Source organism: Phacochoerus africanus, chromosome 2, assembly GCF_016906955.1.
Source record: "Phacochoerus africanus isolate WHEZ1 chromosome 2, ROS_Pafr_v1, whole genome shotgun sequence".
In the NCBI taxonomy this organism is placed as follows: domain Eukaryota; kingdom Metazoa; phylum Chordata; class Mammalia; order Artiodactyla; family Suidae; genus Phacochoerus; species Phacochoerus africanus.
This window is the reverse complement of record NC_062545.1, coordinates 42,952,515-42,978,237: the sequence shown is the minus strand read 5'-3', so window position 1 is coordinate 42,978,237 and position 25,723 is coordinate 42,952,515. Positions and strand designations below refer to the sequence as shown.

The 25,723-nt window shown below is 40.5% G+C and overlaps 1 protein-coding gene across 1 annotated transcript in view; it reads right to left on the bottom strand.

The window, feature by feature from the left end:
- The window catches only part of FAM184A (family with sequence similarity 184 member A), a 108,135-nt gene extending 83,860 nt beyond the window's left edge, over positions 1–24,275 (bottom strand). Inside the window, exon 1 of the mRNA XM_047759581.1 lies at positions 23,628–24,275. Within this exon, the coding sequence (XP_047615537.1) occupies positions 23,628–23,795 (168 nt within the window). The 5' untranslated portion in view covers positions 23,796–24,275. The remainder of the gene's footprint in view (positions 1–23,627) is intronic.
- Positions 24,276–25,723: the final 1,448 nt, after the last annotated feature.

Here is a 25,723-nt window from a genome sequence, read left to right as displayed (position 1 = left end):
GCAGGAACTACATATAGTTTAATGAGACGAGTATTATGATGCTCTCCCTACTGAGAAAACCTCAGTGCCATTTGAAAGGATCTGAAAAAAGGTAATGAAATTCTAGAAAAGAGCTTTAAAATTGTCAATATTCAAATTTTCTGAAGAAAAAAATTCATATTAAATTAATAACCAAAACCAAAAAACAAACAAACAAAAAAACCCACATATTCTTCTTTTTACTATCCTGTCCCTGCTTTTATTTTAACAGAAAATTTAAAAGAAAATACAGGGTATGTAACCCTGAAAGGAAAGCTAAGGTACATGAATGAATTACAATAAAGTAAAGCATGCTGGCTTGGTAAGTACACACAATAATCCAGATTTTTCCAAAGTGTGGCACAGAAGATGGCTCAAGTGTTGTAGGCTTCAAGTCCCCCTTCGAGGAGATGAAATCCAAAGTCTCTGGCCAAGGCTCATTGTAATGTCCCTTCCTCTACCTTGAGCAACCTGGGCTGCTCACTCCCTACTAGGGAAGGAATGTTGCCCATTCCTCGCCCAGCCTCCATATAACCTGTTCCCCAAGCAAATAAGGTGTCCTGCCCCAAACTAATCAGAAGATCAAATATGCCCACACAGAGATCAAACAACACTCAGCCCTTACACACAGGCGGATGGGCTGGGACAGGAGAAACTGGGTGTGCAGCAAGGGGATATAAAAACAATTGTAGAAGTGAGATGGGCCCCTCTTTTACACACACACACTCTCTCTCTCTGAAAAAGTACTTTCACTTCAATAAATTTGTAAAATGCCCGCCTTTTCAATGTTTTGTTATGGCAGGGTGGGGACGAGGGAACTGCAATGTTATCATCGTGAGTAATAAACACATTTATATTAATGGCCCCTAGAAATAAGGGACTCCTCACACCTCTGAAGTCCTATATTATTGCTTAGGATAAAATGAAAGCAGACAGAAGAATTCAGACAGACATTCTGTGTTACAGGCCCTACACTCAGGAAGGCTCTTGTTCTGAGCCTTGAGGAATCAAATATTGTGACAATGAGCTATAATTCACATACCATAAAATTCATCCTTTTAAAGTGTACAGTGGTTTTGAGTATATTCACAGGTTGTATAACCATTATCACCACCCAATCCCAGGATATCTTTGCCACCTAAAAAGAAACCCATTACCACTAGCAGTTACTCCCACTCACCCCTTCCCCCACCCCAGCTCCTGGCAACAGCTAATCTACCTTCTGTCTCTATGGACTGGTCTACTCTGGACATTTCAGACAAATGGAATCATACAATATGTGGCTTTTTGTGTCAAGCTTCTTTCACTCACAGTGTGTCCAAGACTTAGCTGACACATGTTTTAGCATGTATTCAGTACTGCACTTCCTCCCCCTTTTTTTTTCAGCACACGTCCATGGCATGTGGAAGTTCCCGGGCCAGGGACTGAACCCATGCCACAGCAATGACCCAAGCGGCTGAGTGACAAAGCCAAATCCTTAACCTGCTGCACCACAAGGGAACTCCATCACTCCTTTTTCTAAATTCCATTGTATACCTCCTGTTATCCATGCATGAGCTATTAGACATTTGGGTTGTTTCTACTTTCTAACTATTATAAGTAATGCTGCTATGAATATTCATGTACAAGTTTTTAATGAAGACACATTTTCAATTTTCCTGAGTATATACCTAAGACTAGAATTAATAGGTCTCGTGGTTACTCCATGTATGTTAACCTACTGAGAAACTGAACAACTATTTTCCAACATGGCAGCATCATTTTACAATCACACCAGCAATGCACGAGGCTCCAATTCCTCCACCTCTTTGCCAACAATTTATTGTGCACTTTTAAAATGACAACCACCTTAGTTCCCATTGTGGCTTAGCAGGTTTCAAACCCGATTAGTATCCATGAGGATTCGGGTTTGATTCCTGGCCTCACTGAGTCGGTTAAGGAGTCAGTTAAGTTGCTATGGCTGTAGTGTAGGGTGGCAGCTGCAGCTCCGATTTGACCCCTAGCCTAAGAACTTCCATGTGCCACAGGTGCGGTCCTAAAAAGACCACACACACAAGAAAGAGAATAAAATTATGGCCACCTTAGTGGGTATGAAGTGATGTCTCACTGTGGCTCGATGTACAGTTCCCAAGGACTAGTGATGGTAACCTAGTTCCGTAAAAGTCCACGTGGTACAAATAATACCCATCTCTGGTGTCGAGCCTCCACACGGCATTTCTTCTGGCATTACAACACACCTTTTTACCCACTACTGCTCTCTGCGGTGGATGTGGTTTATCAGCTCCTGTCTTGATTGCCTCCCCCAAAGCCACACCCCTGTCTAATACAGCTACTCTCTTCGTCCTCCTCCAGAGCCTGCAGTCTCCAATTTATCATTCTCCTGCTCCCAGCCCAGAACACATGGGCAGCTTTACCCTTACCCAGTGGCACTATCAGCCCTACCTCTGCAGACTTCAGCTTTTCCCATTCTCTCATGCCCTCTTCTGTTTCCCAATCTGACATTCCCCATTTCCAAGTCCGTCCTAATTTCTTCTCATTCCAAAGCACTTCTCCCTTCCACTCCGGCCCTCTCAGCCCCTCTGGTCCTCTCCAGTCTCTCCCTCCTGATAGGCTCAGGCTGTAACCCCTGCGTCCTAGCCCTTCCCCGACCCTCTCTATCAAATGTTATCCCATTCTCTTTCTTTACTCCCCATTTTCCACTATAGCCTGGACTCTGTCTGCTACATGAATTCTAAGTGACTAAAAGCAGTGATGGAAGAAAATCTTTTCCAGTGGAAGCGGTGTGAAGTGTTAATTTTATGTATCAACTTGACTAGATCGTGGGGCACCCAGACATTTGGTCCAACATTATTCTGAGCACATCTGTGAGGTGTTCCTGCGTGAGACTAACACTTGAATTGGTAGACTGGGTAAAGCCCATTGCTCCCTAATGTGGGAGCCACATCCAATTAAGTGAGGACCTGACTAGGATAAACAATGAATAAGAGGGAATGTCTTTGTCCCCTTTGAGTTGCAACACTTGTCCTCCCTGCCTGGACCTGGGCTCTCCTGGGTCTCCAGCTTGCTAACTATAGATGTTGGGACTTTTCAACCTCCATAATCATGTAAGCCAGTGCCTTATCCTATTTATATATCCTATTATATGTTGCTAAAAGATAAACTGAGGGATATTTCAAATTTCAAGAGTTTGAGCAAAGATTGAGTCAAGCTGGGCAGTGCCAAAATGGAAGTGATGAGGAATGCTCCACTCCAGGAGGCCTGGAAAGGACTTTCACAGAGAAGAGGTGGAAGGAAAGCAAGGAAAATTACTTGGCTGGCTACGGCGCAAAGCCCAGTTATCTCTTTGTGACTGGTCGTTCTTAATTAGGTTTAGATTTCATAATCATGAGAACTTTAGTGGCTCAGCTTTGGGTTTGCTTACCTAGGCCATCACAGTCTCTTTGTTGAATTAACTGAACAATATATATCCTATTGGCTGTTTCTCTGGTCTAGTGAACAACAGAGAAAATAAGTAATGAAATGTATTAATTACATTTATTAGTAGTACCACAGCACTAAGAAGCAAGATGAATTGAAGTATGGAGAGCACAAAAATCTGGAGACTACCTTGATTTCTTACCTGGGGGGATGCAAATGAAAAGGAAAATCTAAAAGAAATACCAAAGAAAGAAACAAAAATACTTAAAAGAAAAATTTAATCCCAAAGTACCACTCTCAGAGAAGGGTAGAGGAGTCAGACAAAAATGCTAGAGTTGTGACAGGAAAGGAGGATTTTTTTGGCTTATTTCTTTACTCTCCGGCATGTGGGAGATGTCTGATGGAGAAGATTAATTCAATTTTGGATATGTGGTATTTGAGGTGATGGCAGACATCCAGGTTCAGATGACAGTCTTAAAAATGAAATGGACAGAAGCTTCTTAAAATTAATTTAGGGCTCCACTATCCCACAGCACATTTCATTCTCCCTATAGTGTATCTCTTGTCTTATTCAAGGGCATCACTTGACATTGGGCATTGAAGTAACTGGTGACTGAATCCTGGTTCTACCATGAGGTTAAGTTCATCTTCAAATATCTCCCAAACTAAAGTTATTCATACGATCTACTAAGAACTTCTTTCTTTTCCAAAGTGATGTAAATTCACATATGCTGAGCATTTACACTGCAATAAAATGAAGACAAGGACAAATACAAAGGAAAGGGCTATCATAAACATTTAGTATTCAAATCACAAGATCACAAATCTTAAATCCCCCTAGATGGGACTATGTCCTCAATCAGCCTGGCTTGGTGGGATTTCTTCTTTCCTAACACAATACACTTATGTAAGTACCACCATCTGCCCCTTTCTCAAAGAGGACAGAAATAAGAGCTTAATCAGACTAAAAAACTTCTCCCACAATATGGCTTAAAATTAATGGTGTGTAACTTGAAACCAATAAAAGCTGCTGCCCAAAGACTCACATATGTACTACTACCACTGGAGCAAAGATTCCCAAATCCTGCAAGTAATCTCCAAAATATTAAAAATCTAGTCTTCTTGCTTATTGTTCCAACAGGTAAGATTGGCAAGTGGCTAAGCAGTGACAACATCCAAAGTGTATTCCATTATATTTTCTAACTTTCTGCTATGCTTATAATAAAAAAGCTCTATTACCATAGATTACCATATATCTAATAATGCCTTTGTTAAATGTTGAGGGGCAGTGTCTCTGCTAATCTGGAGATTCTGTATGTGTGTTTAAAATGGCAGTAAAACACACAGAATGAGAGAAAATCTTTGCAAATGAAGCTACCGACAAGGGATTAATCTCAAAATATTCAAACATCTCATGCAGCTTTATATCAAAGAGACCCAAATAATGCAATCAAAAAAGGGTCATTCGATCTAAAGAAACATTTCTCCAAAGAATACAGATAGCCAAAAAGCACATGAAAAGACGCACAGCATCACTGATTGTTGGAGAAATGCAATCAAAACTACAGTGAGGTATCACCTCACACCAGTCAGAATGGCCATCATCGAAAAGTCTACAAACAGAAAGTTCCATGTGTCATGGTAGGTTAAGGATCCGACATTGCTGCAGCTGTGGCACAGGTTGCAACTGTAGCATGGGCCCGATCCCTGGCCTGGGAACTTCCACATGCCACAGGTGTGGCTGAAAACAAATGAACGAACAACAAAAAGTCTACAAACAATAAATGCTGAAGAGGTTGTGGAGGAAAGGGAAACCTCATACACTGTTGGTGGAAATATAAATTGGTATAGTGGAAGTTCCTTTAAAAAGTAAATACAGAATAACATATGACCCAGCAATCCCACTCCTGGGCATAAACCCAGAGAACACCACAATTCAAAAAGTTACAGGCAGGAGTTCCTGTTGTGGCTCAGTGAGTACAAACTTGACAAGTATCCATGAGAATGCGGGTTTGATCCCTGGCCTCACTCAGTGGGTTAAGGATCCGGCATTGCCATGTGCTGTGGTATAGGTCACAGACATGGCTCAGATCCCATGTTGCTGTGGCTGTGGTGTAGGCTGGCAGCCACAGCTCCAATTCAGCGCCTAGCCTGGGAGCCTATATATGTTGCAGGTGTGGCTCCACAAAGCCAAAAGAATAATTTAAAAAAAAAAGCAAAAAAAAGGCACCCTGATATTCATTGAAATGCTATTTACAATAGCCAAGATATGGAAACAACCTAAAATGTCCATCAACATTTAAAGAATGGATGAAGATGTGGTACATACATACAATGGCCATGAAAAAGGATGAAGAATGTCATTTCCAGCAACATGGATGGACTCAGAGATTATCATACTAAGTAAGTCGGAGAAAGACAAATACCACTTCCTATCACTTGTATATGGAATCTAATAAAAATGATAAAAAGGAACCTATTTATAGAACAGAAACAAACTCACAGATTTTGAAATCAAACTTAGGGTCACCATGGAGAAAACTGTGGTGGGAAGCAATAAACTGGGAGGTTGAGTCTGGCCCATACCCACTACTATATATAAAGTATATAACTAACAAGGACCTACTGTATAGCATGGGAAGATCTGCTTCAATGTTCTGTAATAACATATATGGGAAAAAAGAGTGGATATATGTATATGTACAGCTGATTCACTCTACTGCAAACCTGAAGCTAATACAACATTATAAATCAACTCTACCTCAACAAAAATTTTAAAAATTTTTAAGATCTTTCTTATTAATGCATATTAGGTTACCATCTCTCTTTTTTTAATCCCTGAAAAGTCTGTGACTAATCACTGAAAAAGCTCTAAATGTGGGTTAAAATTTTTCCTATATTCCCAGAAAGTGTATGTTTTGGCAGACTGTATTTTCCAGAAATGGTCTCAACAGTTCCCATCCCACATGCTCTTCTGCAGTTTGACTTTGCAACTCCCCCTTTAAGAAGTAGTCCAACATTCCTCCTCTCAAATCTACACTGTTGGTCTTAATGATTCACTTGTAACCAACAGAATGTGGGAAAAGTGATACTGAGATTTCTGAGCCTAGTAGAAGCCTTGCAGCTTTCCTTCTGTCTCTGGAGGACTGAGTCTCCAGAAGCCACCATACTGTGAAAAGCCCCAGCTATATGGAGAGGACACGTAGGTCCTCTAGTCAACTGCCCCAGCTGAGCCAGGCACCACTTCAGTAAAGAAGTCATCCTACAAGTGGGTTCTCCAACCTCCACTGCTCCAGCTCCCCCCGATCGAGTCACAGCTAGCCATTCTAGTCTTCCCATCTGAAAATCCAGACCTTGTGCAGCAGACAAACCATCCCCACTGACTCTGTTCTGAAACTCTAACCCAAGAATATATGAGAATGAAATGATGGTTGTTTTAGATGAGTTTTTGTGTGGTGTGAAAGGCAGCAATAGATAACCAGAGTGTACACAGGTGACACAGCAATCTCCTCACTTTAATGACCATATTCCACATTTTTCTTCCCCTCTACTGAAACTTTCATTTCCAAATATTGTTTTTGCCAATAGATGTCTGCTGTTAATTTCCCCAATTTATTTTGACAGTTCATGTTTAGAAACCACCACATCCAATAAAACTATTTCCTAGGTCTTAGTTTCCAGCTTATTTGTTTTAAAAGCTTCTAACATTCTCTTCCCTTATTGGAATTATTTCAGTTTTTTTTACCCTTTTATTCCAATCTGTGTTTGAATTAGGTCACGACTAAAGACATAATTACTTGAACCAAATTCTGTGCACCCAACTATACCATGATAAGTAAATAGTCTGTCAGGCATAAGAATTATTCAGCGCTTCTTGTAAACAGAACACTATACTGACACTTCAGATATTTATCATTATAAATGCTTTATTAATGAGAATTGGCTATCTGAATTTTACATATTTACTCTCATCCACAAATATTATTTTGTAAAAAAGCACATTTTACTACTTTCAACCCAAAAACCTATTATTTGGTATACAGTCAATATAAACTCTGCAAACCATTGCATTTTTATAGATATAGCCTACTTTCTAACTTGCTACTATGTTTAATAGGTATAACTTGGTCACTCACAAATCATAGCATAAAAAATCAAGCGCTTTATTTTCCTTATGGAACTTCATTTTCTTTATGAGTATTTAGTTGATGAAAAGTGTGAAAATGGATAGTGTGCACCTGCAGAGTAGCAGGAAAGGCAGTATCCTGGGGAGGGAGCCAGGTTTTCAATTAAAGTAAAGAGATGGGGTATTTTATGAAGGGATGTGGCTGCAGAGAAGTTTGCTGAACATGGAATAAGAGTTTCAGAGAGCAAGTATATAAACCCAAAACGTGTCTAGGAAAAGAAAGTACAAGTGCCTGCGAGTAAGCCAGGTGACCCAGGGGGGCTGTATTGGGAGCAGGGAATTTTATATAAACAAACTAACAATCAAGTTAAAAAGATAACATGATCAAATAATTCACTTAAAAACATCACACTTTTAAAAAAAATTCTAACCTCTTGTTTAACGTTTGTTGAATAGCTATAATTTTCTTTTCTTTCTTTCTTTTTTTTTTTTTTTGTTTTTAGGGCCCCACCTTCAGCATATGGAGGTTCCAAGACTAGGGGTCTAATCAGAGCTTCAGCTGCCAGCCTACACCACAGCCACAGCAAAGCAGGGTCCAAGATGCATCTGTGACCTATAATGCCGGATCCTTAACCCACTGAGTGAGGCCAGGGATTGAACCCACAATCTCATTTTTACTAGTTAGACTGGTTTCCAATGACCCATGACAGGAACTCCGAATATCTGTAATTTTCTAGTTGATACTAAAAAAAAAACAAAAAACAAAAAAACAAAAAAAAAACCCACAAAAACAAAAACTTAAGCATAATAAGATTCTGTAAGACCATATATCTCATCTTATTTAGATATATGACTGCAGAACGTCTGCAAGTTAAATTCTAGTATCCATCCTCATTCCCTGGTTCCTTCACCACTACCCATCATACCCCCTCCCCTTTATTGTATGCTCTGCATTCTCTGGGCTGGTATTTAAATAGCAACATAGTAGTTCCCATTACCATGTTCAGCAGTAACGGACATAACTAGTATCTATGAGAACACAGGTTGGATCCCTGGCCTTGCTCAGTGAATTAAGAATCTGGCATTGCTGTTAGCTGTGGTGTAGGTTGCAGATGCAGCTCAGATCCCAAGTTGCTCTGGCTGGGCAGCAGCAGCTCCAATTTGACCCCTAGCCTGGGAACTTCCATATGCCAAAGGCACAGCCCTAAAAAAAACCCAAAGCAACAACAAAAACAAAAACAAAAAAACCCCCAACAATAAATAGCAACACACACACACACAATCACACACAATCACATACACTCTCTGCTCCCTACATCCTCAGAACCCCATTTCTGCTCCTCTCAGCCAAAGCAACAGATTTTCTTTCAACAGAAGCCAGACTTTATGTTGCACCTAACACAGCAAGGGATGTGGAAGTGATGTGGGCATTCACCTAGCTGCCTAACGCTGCTTTCTAAAAAGGGCAACATGGCAGTCAGACAAATTGAGGTTCAAATCCTAGCTCTTCCAGCAGCATAGTCTAGGGCAAGTGACTTAACCTGCGCAATACTCAACTTCCTCACGAAGTCTCATAGCAACCTCACATGGCATGGTAAGAATTAAGTATTATAAGAAAACAGAACATCACAACACTGTAAATTAACCATACTTCAATAAAACTTTAAAAATGAAAAAGAAAAAAAGAAAATAGCATGCAATGGTTGCTTAAAAATGGTATTTTTTGTTAACCATTGCAAATCATTATTCTTCCCCCATAATCAAAAACGCCTCTTGTCTTGTGATTCATCCTATGCTTAGCTTTATCACTCGATTTGTCTTATCATAGTAACAAAATAGGCTCCAAGTCACTGCCTACATTCAGAGTAAATTTAGGCATGGGACTCACAAATCTTCCTCCTATCCCCACTTGGCTGTTATCTTTGGAGATTTCAAAAATGCACATAGACTCCAAAAGACCAGACTTAAAGTTCTTTGGGATCCTAACTCTAAGAACCTTGCTCCCCTATAAACATTCTCAAGACTGTGCCCTGGATTTTGTTATAACTGATTCCATCTCAGAAGTCTTAATATAACCCCCTCTTATGCTACAACCACTTACATTATCCCCTGACCACTGGCCATTATCTATATTACACATCGATGGTCCTTTCAATTCCTAAATTGTCCTTTATCAGCACTCATTCCTTCCCTGTACAGCACACAATTAAGAGTAAATTGAACTACTCTCTACCGAAGCTCTTTAATTCTCTCTCTCTCACTTTTCCTTTTCTTTTTTTTTCTTTTTTCTTTTTCTTTCTTTCTTTTTTTTTTTTTTTTGCTGTTTAGGGCCTCACCTGAGGCATATGGAAATTCCGAGGCTAGGGGTCAAATCAAGCTGCCTCTGCAACCTACACCACAGCTCACGGCAATGCTGGATCCCCAACCCACTAAGCTAAGCCAGGGATTGAACCTGCAGCCTCATGAATGCTAGTCAGATTAGTTTCTGCAGTGCCATGATGGAACTCCTCTTTAATTCTCTTAAACCCCAACTCTACCATACCTCTCAGGCAAACTCTCAGACTCTGGATTAATCCTTTAACAATGTGCTTTCTCCCCTACATTTGGTAAACAATGGTCCTCTCCACAGGATGGCAGAGGACTTCGCAGCAAACTGTGAAGCATTCAAATTGATGCCAGACATCGTGCCTAATTTTCTCTTGAGACAACCACACACCTCACACATCCTTTCGCTTGAATCTGATCAGCTATTTTCCCATAGCAACTATTCTAAATGTTTTCTATCCTGCTTAAGGCCCTAACAACTCATAATTTTAATAATCACCTGTATGCTAATGACTTTGAATTTTTTGCTTCTAGCATTGATCTATCCCTTTGGCTAAGACACATATCCAAATGTTTGCTAGATATTTCTACCTAGATATACACAGCCATCTCAAATTTTCTGAACTCATTATATCTCTCCCCTCAATTCTGCTTCCCCCTTGTGGGGACTAACCTCCAAAATGGCCCCTAAATGACCTCTGTCTCCTGGTATTCAAATCTTTGTGTAGTCACCTCCTTCATTAACCAACAGAATACAGCAGAAGGGATATGTCACTCTAAGTTTATATTATGAAAAGACTAAGTTCCATCTTGGTCTCTTTCTCCCCTCAACATCCCTGGACCCACTTGCTATGGAGAGTCTCACATGGTGAAGTGCTAAAGTCCCCCACTAATAGCCATGAGTCAACGTGAAGGTCACAGTCAAGTCTTCAGCTTGACTGCAGCCTCATGAGCAGCCCTGAGCCAGAACCACCCAGCTAAGTGACACGTGGATTCCCAAACCTCAGAAACTGAGCGGTAAGAAATGTTTGTTGTCTTAAGATGCTAAATATGGGGGTAATTTGTTATACAACAACAGATGTCCTTCCTATATTTCTATCTTAGTTGACATCGACATCTATCTAGTAGCTCATACATTTAACCAATATTTGAGTACTTAACTATATGACAGAGACCTGCTATCCTTAACCTTTCCTATAATAAACTATCACAAAATCTAGACAAGTTTATCTCTAAATCGTTTCTCAAATCTGCCTCAGATTTGAGGTTTCTCAAATCACCTTTATGTCACCATAGTCCTAATTCAGGTCCTCACAATTCCACAAGCACTATATTAAAACTGACTCCCAATCTGCTTCCTTGATTCTCATCTGTCCCTGTTAAGAGTGATCTACTTAGGACATAGAGAAACAGCACATATATAAGAGTTAAGGTGGCACAACCAGGAGAAAATTCTCGCAAAGAATAAATGACCCCATAATAACTGCCGACAGGTAATTTAAGCTTGACCGTCTTCATGGTTTCAGTAAAATAGAAGGTAGCTTTCCTACCCAATGTGTATTCAGAAAGAGGAGAGGCTGTAAGTGTGGACAATTCAGAGATAGCACACAGCACAGGGCAGTAGTACTGAGTGATTCGACAGCCCTGGGCTACATGATGTTGCAGACAGCCTGGCACCGGTGTCCTGTTGCTACTGGAACTGACCATAAAGTCAGTGACTTAAAGCAACACAATTTTATTGATAATTATGGAAGTAAGAAGTCTGAAAAGAGTTTGGGCTAAAATCTGGAGGTTCTTGGGGAGTATTTGCTTCCCTGCTGTTTCTAGCTCCTAGAGGCCATGCATTCCTTGGCTCATGGTTCACTTCCATCCTCAGAGCCAGCAATGGCCAGTCAAGTCTTTCTCACATCCTATCACTCTGACACTGACTCTCCTGCCTCCCTCTTTCACTCAGAAGAAGCCTTGTGATTATACTGGCCCCGTCTAGATAATCAAGGATAATCTCTCCATTTCAAGATGCTTAATTCAATCATACCTGCAAATGTAAAGTAACATATTCACAGGTTACAGGGTTATGACACGGACATCTTGGAGGTGATGGGGAAGGGGTGGCATTAGTTTGCCATGGTCCAGTCCCATAATTTTCTCTAGCAATGTTCCACAATCCAGAAATAACAATAGAGAAAACAAACAGCAAGAGCAACTCACAAGTGAAGGTTAAAGATATGGAGAATCCTAAAGAGTAATATTAAAGTGACAGACTTGGCTTCAGATCAAATTCCTATTTTTTTCTACAGCTGTTTATTTTGCTAATTCCTTCATGACCACAGAATAGTTTTATCTGGGCTCCTTTTTCACCAGTATTTTCTGAATAATCACCAGGTGATAGAGACAAGAAAGTGTGTACCCATTTGAACATAACCTACAACTAACAACATTGAAAGAGCACGTTCTTCTAGATCATTTAAGGTAGAAAGTATATGTCAGGACACCAGGAGGACTAATTATCTGCCAGACATATTCCATATTTGAACAAATAGTTTTTAAAGAATTTTCTGCATGTTGCATAAAGTTTATCCAGAAACATCTGACCGAATGTGCTGTATCCTCAGGGGGGAAGAGATTTCTGGTTATCTTTAGGTACCCAGACAAAGGCTTTTAACAAAACCAACTCCCACACTGACAGTTGTGCTGGGAAGGAAGTAACTGTAACTGCAAACATTTTAAGTAAATGATGACTATAAAAAATAAGACTTTGTTTTACTTAAAATAAGTCAACATTATATTTTCAAAGGGCTCACTTCATGCCATGAAATAATTTATATATTTTATTTCTTTCTCCGACCTAGGGCAAGGTGATAGATCCAAATTCAAATTATGAAAATTACAATTTACATTCAAGGACAGAATCTGACTGTAATTTTACCCCATGCTTATGATTGCAGGTGGCTGCTAGGCGATTAGCAACTCACACATAAGATGAGAATTCCCACCCCCACCATCCCTTCCAGCCTACTCATCTCAGAGTATTTAGGGAAATAATACTCACACTTGTGTGAGGGTATTTAGGATGGTAATAAGAGTCAGAGTCTCACAGGCCCATGACAAGATCTGACAAACCAGAGCAGGGCTAAGGAAACAGCAGATGCAAAGTCTACATCCATTGTTAGACAGAGCAGATCCTCATTATTCATGAACTCCTTATTTCCAAATTCACCTACATGCTAAAATGTATATGTAACCTCAAAATCAAACAGTGTATTAGATAAGCTTCATTTAGGCATGCTGTTTGCTGTAAGTTTGCTGTTAATGAATCAACAGTATGTATTAAATAAGGTGACATTGAACAGAAATACACCTAAAACAAGGTTATGTATATTGATGGCTTGATGAAAATGTGACCAGAGGGTGTCAGGAACATAAGCCCTTATTTCCTCCACATAACTTGATAGAATGTAACTATCTCTAATAATGAGAATCAACTGTGTTTTATTTTCTGTTCGACCTTTACTTTAGATAGCCGTGGTCCCTAATAATGTAAAATATATCTCCATCAGAGGAGAAAATATATACAAAAACATACTTGATTGTTAGAGGCAATGTCAACAAAGACCGAACCAAGGGGGAGGGGCCTCGGGACGTGGGTATAAACTGACACTTAGTGACCTCCTCTCCCTACCCAAATTACCTCTTTTAATTTTTATAATAATGCTGTGAGATAGACTTTGTCATTCTTATTTTACAGATGAGGAGGCTGAGGCGCTGCAAGGTTAAAACACTCACTGAGTGAAATTCAAACTGAGGTCTAAGCCACTGAACCACACCTCCAACCTGTATGGCGGTCCCTGCTACCTCACCGGGCCAGTGGCTCTGGGAATGTGGCTCTGGGCCACCCACGAGGGACCAAAACCTAATACATACCTATAACTCCTAGGTTCAGAAGACTGAAATTTCCCTTATTCCCTTTACCCCTGGTCACTACATAGATTTGTAACCAGAGAATGCATCAACATTATTCTTAAAAGCCTTATTAAAGAAGTTGGAATGTACTAGTATAGCTTCTTTAACTAAGAAACTCAGATATAGATATAGACAGACTCAAAACAAATAAACCAAACAAACAAAAAAGCTGCCTATAATAAAGCATTAAAAATTTGTCAGAACAAATTAACCTCTTGATTAAAATGTTCATCTACTTTACTCTGGTCACAAAAGTCTATAGGAAACAAAATAAGGAAAATTTATAGTCTAAAAGTGGAACACTTAATTAACAGGATTAATTAAGAGTGCCCAGCATAGTATCTTTCATGAACTATGTAGTCAACAAAAGTTTACCATCTATATGCATCAACAAGCTCTGAGTCATATTTAAGTATACTTTTCTGTATTGCTCTGAGTGGACCATTACATTGAACACACAACTTCCTCTAAAAATTACTGGTACTTAGTTTACATAGTGTTTCATGAGGCAAAAGATCTAACAATGGAATACTGTTTAGTGTTTTCTTTATGAAATGTTTTCTGAAAGAAATGAGATTCTGTTAAGACTGTGGTTAAGGATAAACAGGAAACTGTGCTTAAAGAAAAATGCAAATACCTGTGAACATACAGACACACATTTAGCAGAATAAACTAAATCTTTCTAACCAGAAAGCCCGATATCTAAAGTATGCAAATATTTAAACTTTGCACTTCATATTTTAAGACAGACATGGCAAATAAAAATGAAAGTAACAGAACTTACTCAGAAATAAAATTTCAGCATTTGGCACAGGATTAGTATATGTTTGGCCTAATCTCCTATAAATGCATTATCAATGAGGATCTGAAAGCGATAAAGGATCTCATGTAATTTATGAAAGGTAGGACTTAAATGTAAGTATATTATTTTAGAAGGTGGAAAATCATTAATCACTATAGTAATTTCTAGTTGACTAAAATAATTCATTCTCTAACAGTTTCGAATAGGGATTTATCCTAACATTTTACCAAAATAAGCAATTTTATTGATAATTTAAATATTAGCAATGTACTTTATGAACCAAGTTTTTATTCTCAAACCTTTCTAAAACCACAAAACAGAGATGGTACATATAAATAAATACAGATTAGTAATTTTTAGAAGTCATTAAAATACTATCTCCCTTATAATTAATAAGGAGGTACACAGTAGCTAGGTCTATTATTCAAATCCCAAGTATTATGGTTGATTACTAAGTCTTGTTTTTCCATCCACTACAGGTCCTTTGACAGCTTCTGCCTCTTTTTGTATCTCAAAACGACAATAGTAAAAGATATAGGAGTTCCGACTGTGGCACAGTGGGTAAAGAACCTGACTGCAGCAGCTCAGGTGGCTGCAGAATCACAGGTTCCACCCCTGACAGTGCAGGATCCAGCACTGCCACAGCTGAAGCTCAGATTCAGTCCTTGGCCCAGGAACTTCCATATACTACAGGTGCAGCAGAAAAAAAAAAAAAAAAAAAAAGATGTAGGACAAGAAATTTACATATTCAACCTCACTACTTTTTATACATTCTTGTCAAAGTTTTGGTAGAAAAGAAAGATGTAATTTAATGAAATAGTTTGAGGCCTACAAATGACAATACTCATTGCTATAGTTTAATTGAAAGCTAAAAATAAAAGGTTTCTTTTCTAAAATATTTGCTTTGGCCTCAAACATTAAGTACACCAAAATACTGACTACAATTGGAGATCCTCAACCTGCAATGATTGGTGTTTTCAAAATTCGTTTTTATATATTAATTGGCTGTCAGTCAGAGACTACTTTCCAATATATTTTAAAGGACTGTTAAGTTACGATCAACCTAAAAAGATCACATCTGAAATATAAAATATAAACCTGATAGTAATATTTACCTCACATGTTTATAACATGGTTTTTATTTACCAAAAAAAAAAAAAAAAATCCTGGGATTATTGTGGCACAGTGGAAATGAATCCAACTAGTGTCTATGAGGATGTGGGCTCAATTCCTGGCCTCATTTAATGGGTCGGAGATCTGGTGTTGCTGTGAGCTGTGGGTGAAGGTCACAGATGTAGCTCAAGATCCCACGTTGCTGTGGCTGTGGTGTAGGCTGGCAGCTGTAGCTCTGATTTGACCCTTAGCCCAGGAACTTCCATATGCCACTGGTGCGGCCCTTAAAAAAAAAAAAATCTTGAATTCAGGTAGCAATTTTTTCCATCTTTCCTCAGGTGCTCATCTTCCAAAAGGGATGGGGGACACCAATTCCAAGAGACTTTATATACTTTTTATTCATAAAGAGCCTGTAGTATAGAAAGTTTCTGTGATATAAAAAAATAGTATGGCATTAAGAATTTCTATTAGTCACACTAATCCCATTTCACTGCATAATATTCAAGCTTATTTGAATGCTCACAGGTTAAAAATTTTTTAATCTCACGAGATAAATGCTGTACAAGAACAGTATCTTATCACTCCTCACTCCACCCCCATCACCTTCTGGCAGCCTGGAAGCTAACTGGCTTTACAGACCCAGGTTACTCTTCATTCTCATCTCAAATTTAAGAGACACAAAATTTTCAGAAATACTCATAATTTTAAGAAAGTATAGAAATTACTTATTAGTTAAAATAAATACACTGCTTCAATCACATTTTGCTGAACCCTTATCTTTCATACTATTTTTTAAGAAGCTGGCAACAGCAAAGATTTTCATGAACACACAAAACACAGGTGGGTGGGGGAGAAAAGTTGAAAAACTTCCAACTCACTGCCCTCAGGAATGGGACCAAAGCAATAATCCAATTAAGAAAGCAAACAGTCAAAGGCAAATCATTTAAAATAACCACACAGTAGTAACTTGGACACCAAGTACGACGATATTTAAATCAACATAATTAAAGAATTTTTAAAGTCTGGAATGACTAAAGCTGTTAATAAAAACATGAAAATATTATGACATTTATCTGAGAATACAACAAAATAGCTAATTTACCAAAGCCATAGTTACAAACTCTACAACCTACACACCCAGAAGTTGTGCAGTGCATGGGAGAGGCATGTTGGTCTCAGTCTCATCAAGTCTGTGATTCAGATGGTAAGCAAAGCATGGTTCCAATATGGGGAAAAACAACTCCGTGGCCTTTTAGGAATTGAGTGGGTAGTATTATTTAGAAGGAAAGGCATACACTGCAAAAGGAGGCCAGCTAGTTTAGTTCCCTCTCTCCTGGGCCATTCCAGAGACCTGGGTTTGAGTCCAAGGTCTGCCAGGGACAAACTGTATAATCTTCAAATGACTTAAGGACCTCAACTTCCACACCTAATGGGCCGGTAAGAATCTGTGGGTTCTTCTAACTCTAAACTTTTTAACTCTAAAGGCAGCCCCTTTAAAAGTTTTTAGACAATTGATTAATAGCATATCATCCTTTTGTGCCCATTAGTAAAATACATGAAATTAATTCAAATCACTCAACTATGACTAAAAGATTTCATCCAAGCTATTGCAAAATAGAATGGCAAAGCTGCAATATAACAAGGGAGGGAGAAGATGATACATTTGGCATGTGCCAAACTAAAATAACCCAAGTCATAACCAAAACTGAATATGATGGAATACTATCTAGTAATTCTAACAAAGCAACTAGTGAGAAATTGGGTGCATTTAACACAGAAAAAACAGACCTGTTTGAAAATTTCATTGGTTTGGTTTTGAATACAGTAAAGGCAGAATAGGTATTAAATGACTGATTAAAAGACTATTTTTCTGTATTTGCTAAGAATCTGGTCTATCAATTACCTTCTTTTTGAAATGATAAAGAATATTTACTTTTTTTTTGGTCTTTTTAGGGCTGCACCCGCGGCATAGGGGTTGAATCAGAGCTACAGCTGCCGGCCTACACCACAGCCATGGCAATGCCAGATCCAAGCCGCATCTGCAACCTATACCACAGCTCTGGGCAACGCCGGATCCTTAACCCACTGTGCAAGGTCAGGGATCGAACCCACAACCTCATGGTTCCTAGTCAGATTCGTTTCTTCTGTGCCACAACGAATTCCATGAATATTTACATTTTAGACAAAGTGTTTTAAATTTTTATTTTTGCATCAAAAATAATATATTATGAAACAATATAGATTTTTGAAGCATCTTAAAGGGGAAGTCAATAAATATTTAAATATTTAAGAGTAATTTAACACAGCTGAAATGATCTAGCATTAATCCTGGAGGATACCAGATACAACTCCATAAAAATATTTACTATCTCTATTACATAGCGAAAGTACTTAATACATCATCACATTCAATAAATATTTATTAAGTTTTTATACTTTGTGCAAAGCATTCATATTAAGGTTACATCAAAGATACAGTTTTTACACTCAAATTAGAAACAAAGTATATTTATAAACACAATAAACAGTGTTTACAAATCTGTATTATGAAGTATAAAATAAGAAGCACAGACGAAGGTTAGAGTAATTCAGAGTAAGGCAAACCCAAAAAGGCCTAGGTTGGTTAGAGCAATTCTCAGGAGGAGACACACAAGTTGGGTATTAAAAGACGACTTTTAAGAAGGTTTTGATGCTAAGCCAAAGAAAACACAAGGACCTGTTCCTGCTCTTTTTCCCTACCTTATAGTAGTCATATCCATAGGTGATAACTGAACTATATTGACAGTGCAATCAGTTAAAGAGGTGTTGGGGGAACAGCTAACATAGCAGGATATTAAAAGGGAAATTTCCACTGAGAGCCAAAGACAACAGACATCCCATAGCAAGTGCTAGAATATTCTCAAAATTTTCAAAGGAGGCAGTTGAAAGTGTTGAGGTGTGTAGTTACCTCCTACCCCCAAGAGAAGAGGCTTGAATGAGATTAAAGAGGTGGGTTTTGAAGAAGGGTTCCTCGGGGAGAGCAACAGGAACAGCTGCCCTTACCTTCCAGGCAAGGGCAGAGGTGGATGCCTGCCCCTCACCTAAAGCCTAGAGGAAAAGGTTCTGATGGGACCACTTGAAGAGCCTGATAAGTCTCAAGCACTTTGAAGAACTTACTGCACTGGTATCTGATTCACCTCTGGAAATTCTAAAGGATAAGAAGCTGGATGAAGAGGCATATGAGAGCAAAAGCAAGATGAGTGAATTGGGACCACCTCCAGAATCTGTCTGGACAAAGAACGAGTGATCTTTATGGACCAATGTAGGCCCTATAAGAGAGAGACAGAGCAAGGTGGGGTGACAGCATCCTCCATCTCAAAGGGTTATCTGGGGCTTGAACAGACCTCAGCAAAATGAACATGCAGGCCCTGCCAGGGCCAAGAGGCTGAGGAAGATATAAACAACCAGCCAGAATATAGACGCAATTTCACTGTCAAGCAACGTTGAGGTGAGCCACTGAGGTGGGAGATGGGGAATCCACAGGTGAAAGAACTTTAAACATCTGCCAAGTCTACAACTGCATAGAAGCTGGATCACCAGGCACTAATCAAGTGTTAGTTAGCTGCTGCTCTTCTTTCCTCTCTTCCTTGTCCGACTTTGGAGGTGTCAGAAAACAGGATTGGTGAGCAAAGAAGGAGGAACAGAAAAGCCCAGTCAGAGAAAAAGTCAGTGATGGCCTCCTTCCCTGATTACTGGCTTCTCCCTTTGTAATAGGCAATGCTAAAGGAAGCGTTGGGGAGAAGCTTCATCCTTAATTCAGGTTTGCTCTGGGGTTTTTATCTATTGGTATGAGACATTTCAATAATCAAATTGAGTCTTCAGTGACTTAGTTACTGAAGGGCAATTTGCATTATCTAAAAGAAAAGTCAATTTTATCCCGGTGCACAGAATGAGCCAGTCTCACAGAGTAAATTGAAAGGGAGAGTGAGTGACAAAAGTAAAGCTGTTTTATAATTTCATCCCACTATCCTGCTTTTCAACCAAATGCACTAGAGTCAACACATCCCTGGTACATTCAATGGTAAGGAATCCGACTAGTATCCATGAGAACTTGGGTTCAATCCCTGACCTCGCTCAGTAGGTTAAGGATCCAGCATTGATATGAGCTGCAGTGTAGGCAGCAGGTGAGGTTTAGATCTGGAGTTGCTGTGACTGTGGCAAGCAGCCACAGCTCCAATTCAACCCCTAGTTCGGGAACTTTCATATGCCTCGGATGCGGTCCTATTAAAAAAAAAAAATCAACACAGTGGAGAGTAGAGAAGTACACAATGTGATCTTATAAAACATAGTTCAACCCATCCAAGCTTCTCTGCCTATCTTGAGATAGTTCAGTCATTAAAAATTCCAGAAATCTGCCATGACATGAGTCAGGAATCTAATAGCAATTCTTATAAGTAACCGAAATACAATAAACTCACTTTAAAAGGCAGAGATTGCCTTGTTCCTTGATATATCTCAAACACCTAGCAAAGTGCCCCTTACAAAAAAAGATGTTTAAAGAACTATGTCCCTTCCATGAGATGGCTGCTATGTTAAGTTCTTAGAAAACAGAATCTGAACAAATATGCCTGCAGCTGAGAACGCTTTTTAGTTAGCTAAAAGTATCTTACTATGTGTAAAGTTATAGTAGATTACTTTCATCCTTGTCCTTTTATTGTCAGCCAAATGTCTAAAAAGGGCATATTGTATTTTCAGTACTATACTATGAAAACACAGAGCAAATGTGAAAGATATAAGGTCTGATATTCAAATACAAGAAAAATTACTATATACATTTTTAAAGAATTTAGCAGAAAACCCTCACAATAATAGTGTCACATAACTCTTTTAATGCAGAATGGCTTATTTTAAAAACAAAGGAGCAATTTAAAAACATATTATCCAGTATTTTACTAATAATCTGTTGGCATATATCTCTTTTCAGTGAAGACTGAATTAAGAGCTTTCTATCTTAGAGTCATGATATCATCATCTCTTTTTAAAGATAAGGAAACTGAGGCCCAGAGGTTAATGACATGTTCAAGGTTATACTACTAGTAAATGGTAGAGAGGGAGTTTTAACTCAAGACAGTGTGTCAGGTTCCCAAGCCATGCTGACTGTAATGCTGAAGAGCTGAGTTCTGTTGACTCATTTTCAGAAGAAAAAAATCCTACCTTAATGCCTACATTTATAATGCCTAATTTTGAAATACAAGCTATTGCCAAGTTCTAACCATAGTTCTATTAACATATCTCTACTGATGTGAATTTATTAATGAGTGAAAATTTTATATAGCAGGTACCAGTAAAGTTTATAACAGTTGATGTATTACTCATGATATCATTCTTATGGCATAGTATTTACAATAAATACATGTGACTATAAAATTGATACATAAGGGAAGTAGGTCTTATTGTATGTTTAAGCAACATTCAGGTGTTGGCTGAAACAGAGTCCTATTATCAGACTGTTTCATTCTCCTGCCTTGTCTTAGTAAGAGACAGAGGTGGGATTTTTCAGTGTAAATCAGTGGTTCTCCATTTAGGGTGATCCTTAACCCCTCCTCCCTCTGCCCCAGAACATCTGATAAAAACTGGAGACATTTTAGTTGTCACAGCTGTGCATGCAAGTGGGGGTGCTATCAGAACCCACTAGGTAGCACCAAGGAGGGTGATAAAAATTTCATCCTATAATGCATAGGATAGCCCTGACCACTCCCAACAAGGAATTATCTAGCTAAAACGTCAGCAGTGCCAAGGCTGAGAAACTACATTATAAGGGGTTAAATGTGTGAGTTACTTAGCAGAGGGGTGGCATGAGTGTTTAGAGACTGTAACTACAAACACTAATGGGAGTCTAGGTAATACACAGTAAAGATTAGATGTAGTTCTCAAGCCATGAGGAGAGCACGGTATGAGGGCGGCTTCCCGCTTCATTGGATCTGAGATGGGCAGTGAGAGAAAGTGATTGCAACTTCTATTAATACTCCCACCTTGAAGGGCTGGACTGAATTTTTTTTTTTTTCCCAATAAGAGACAGGAAATTGAAAAGCCTAAGTAAAATGAAAAGCAGTTTACTGGAAAGAAAAGACTTCTTTCTTCTTTCTTTCTTTCTTTCTTAAACTGCACACAGTTCCACTACCAACCTATTGAGCATTTCTATAGCAGGGCCCTACAGAGTTACAATCTAAAATAAGAATAATGGATATTTGGGACACACTATAAGAGAAAATCAAAATGAATATACATATGCTTCATTCTGGACATCAGTATTCTGAAGACCAAACGTGATTTCAGGAAGCCTGGCTTTTAGCTCCCAAATGAGTAAACACTCTGATGCTAGACTATTGTTCCTCCTTGGGCCTTCCTTGCCCTGAATTTGAGGACCCTCTGTCACGACAGGAAACAGTAAAAACCAGACATGCAGCATCCTCTGGGCCAGTGCCGACATAAAACAAAACCCAAACACCAACAAATGAAATTTCCCACAATGTTGCCTTGCTCTTTGCATGGATGAGATTCACTGTTATGTATTTGCATCTTTTCCTTTGCTCTTCCATTTGATTCCTCATGCTTTAATCCTTTAAGTTATTTTCCTTTTACTCTTAATTACATTTCTTCACCAAAATATTTTTACTTTCTTGTCATCTCTTTTCACTCCCATTTCTTTTTCTTTATATATATATATATATATATTTTCTCACTGTACAGCAAGGGGGTCAGGTTATCCTTACATGTATACATTACAATTACATTTTTCCCCCCACCCTTTCTTCTGTTGCAACATGAGTATCACTCCCATTTCTTTCTTTTCCTCTCTTCCAACTCTGCCTTACAACTTTACCCTCTCAAAAGTGCCAGCTAGTCATGGAAGTATGTAAGTAAGAGTTTGGGAATTGAAAGAGTCAGACTTTAGAGGTTATCTAGTAGCTAACCCCTGGCTTTCTTCAAGTACCAACATTCCTAACAAGTGGTGAGTCGACTCAGTTTAAACACATTAAGGTCTATCACCTCTACTAACTTTCAGAAACCATGAATCACTTCTTCTCAGTTAATGGGTATTGAAAGATTGCTCCCAAGATCTAAACAGAGCAATATAATGGAACTAAACTGCCCCAGCTCCACAGACACCAATTCTTTCTCATTAGCAACACTTACTAAACTAGAAAAAAGCTCACCATCCAAGGAAGATCCTAAACTACAGGTGGCCAAATCTGCAGGCTATTTGCTCTTTCAAAATTATCTTCTGTTAGATCGAAGCACTTAACTAAATACACACACATGATTCATCTAAAAAGCCTTGTTGAACGTTTTGTAAGGATAAGGAATGACTCATTAAGTCCCAAAATGGGATGCAAGGTATGTTTCACCCTCCTACATCTCCTAGAAGATTTATTTTCCCCTAACTACATAACCAATAAAAGACACTGATGATTTCTGAAGATTCCAGGTCATGTTGGGTAAAACAGTACTGTACTTCATACAGTACTAGAGTATAAAGTCTCGTGGAGCCTTGACAGATGTACCAGAGCAAAACTAATGTGACTTATTTACTGTTCAATAAAAGAAGATCCTAATTTACTGTGTACTGGCTCAACCCTAAAGGGTAGCAGGGTACAAGTCCCATAAACGCAGCCATGCTTTGGAGCTGTTTAGTTTAAATTAACGTCACTGGTGTTGCACCGAAGTTTTAAAGGTTAAGAGGTAAGTCTCTGGCTGTTGATTTCCCAGAACAGCCCCCTTCAACTCGCCCGGGGCGCAGGGGGCACAGCCTCCCAGCCGGGCGGGTGGGCCCGGAGTGGCCCGTATGGGGTCTCCGTGGTGCCCACCTCGCAGTCGCGCCCTTACCTTGGTGAGCTGGGCGATTTTCTTGCTCATTTTCAGGTGCAGGTCCTGGCTATAATCCATGCTGTGCCCCGCCTGATGCGCGGCGGCCGGTGAGGGCGGGAATTTGGCCGCCCCAGCCGCCGAGCCGCCGTAATAGTGCTGCTGCCAGCTCATGCCCGGGGTCGCCATCTTCCCGGCAGACCCCGGCCGGGGCACCGGTCCCCACGCTCGGGGGGCGGCCCGCCGAGCAACGGTGACTGGGAGGCGGGAGGCGGGGCGGCCGCTTCTGGACCCCACACCCGGCGCCGGGCTGCGGGGGCCACCCGTACCCACCCACCCGCGATTCCCGGGTCACCGCCGTCCAGGGATGGGGCAGCCCCACCGGCCCGAAGCTGCGGGCTACACCGGCGCGGGGCAGATGCCAGGGGTCCGGCAGCGGCCGCGAAAGCGGCGGCCCGGAGCTGGATCAGCTCTCACCCGCTCTTCAGCTCGCGCCTGGCGGGGGCGTCGTGACCGGCGTGGCCCGGCAGGTCCAACTCCCACCGGGCACCCGGGACCCAGCGAGGCAGCCGCCACCGGGGCTGCGGAGGGAGGAGGAGCGGGGCGGGCAGCTGCGGGGGGAGGCGGGGACATAGAAGAGGACGCGGGAGTCGCGGAGCCGCCGTTACCAGGGCGTGCGGCCCGCGGAGCGCGCGGGGACCGCCACGTCATTTCCCCGCAGCCAAGCTCCGCCTCGCGCCGCCGTTGGGGCCGCCGACCTCGCAGCCTGGCAGCCCCGCGGCCCGTGCGGGTCCTTCTCAAGGGGCGCATCACCAAGGGCTTCCTCTGCGGAGGGGACCCCCGAGCTCAGTCCGGGCGATGGTAAGCCCTGTGTGCCACGCGAGCCAGAGAAGATGGGACCGTGGTCACCTTCGATCTGCAGAACGCGTGCCAATGTACTGAGCCTTTCCACGTGCATCATCGCGTGCGCTGGGCCCAGGCGGCTCTTCCTCGGAAAGAGCGGCAAACTCACATCCAGCTCAGTCTCAACCAAGACCTTTGCACCTGAGACACGCGGAATGACGTCGCCGGGAATCCGGCAACTCCTACCCAGGCCCTTTTTTCCAAACTTAAACATAACATTTAGTCCGACCTACTATGTGCCAGGCACTGCCCCTCATTTAATGCCAAGTATCTATGTGTGGAAAGAACACACGTAATCAGTGGATTGGTATAGCATTGCACCACTGCTTTTTCCTAGTCTAATGGAACTCTGGACAATTATAGATGAAGTCTGAAAGTAAAGGGGAAAACTGGAGCTGGAAAGAGATGTTAGCACCTTGTGTCATTACTTGTGCGTTTTCACCTTACCAAATATGTTATCGCCTACTAATTTTCTCCTAACATCTCTACTCCTGCAAGTCAAATGATTTTCTTTTTTAAACAAATGACTTGTATTTAAGTAAATCCGTTGTTTTAGGGCATTCTTTTTACGACTGCACCTGCGGCAAATGGAAGTTCCCAGGCTAGGGGGTCAATTCAAGCTGCAGATACTTGGCCTATGCCAAAGCCAGGGAAACTTGGGGTCCTAGCTGCATCTGTGACCTAGCCCGCACTTGCGGCAACAACAGATCCATAAACCACTGAGGAGGGCCAGCATCCTCATAGAAACAATGTCTGGTCCTTAACCCGCTGAGCCACAATGGAGACTCCTGTTTTAGAGCATTCTTCACACAAACTTTAAAAATATAGAATTATTGAGTCCCCTGGCTCCTCAGTGGTTAAGGTTCCGGCATTGTCACTGCTGTGGCTCTGGTTGCTGCTGTCTCATGGGTTCTAGCCCTGGCCCCAGAACTTCAGCATGCCCAGGCATGGCCAAAAAAAAAAGTAGAATTATGCCTATTCTTTAAAAATCCGTTCTCCTTCAGTTTTGCAGGACTGAATCCCCTTATGTTATAATGTGTAATTTCTACTTAGCATGCAACTAACCATCATATAAATCCGAGATTATTAACAAATCCAAATGTGGGCCATATTAATGTAAAGTACTTGATTAGAACAAAATCTAAGCCAGCAAGATGAAGATTCCCAGGCCAGGGATCCAATCTGAGCTACAACTCCAGCAACACCAGATTCTT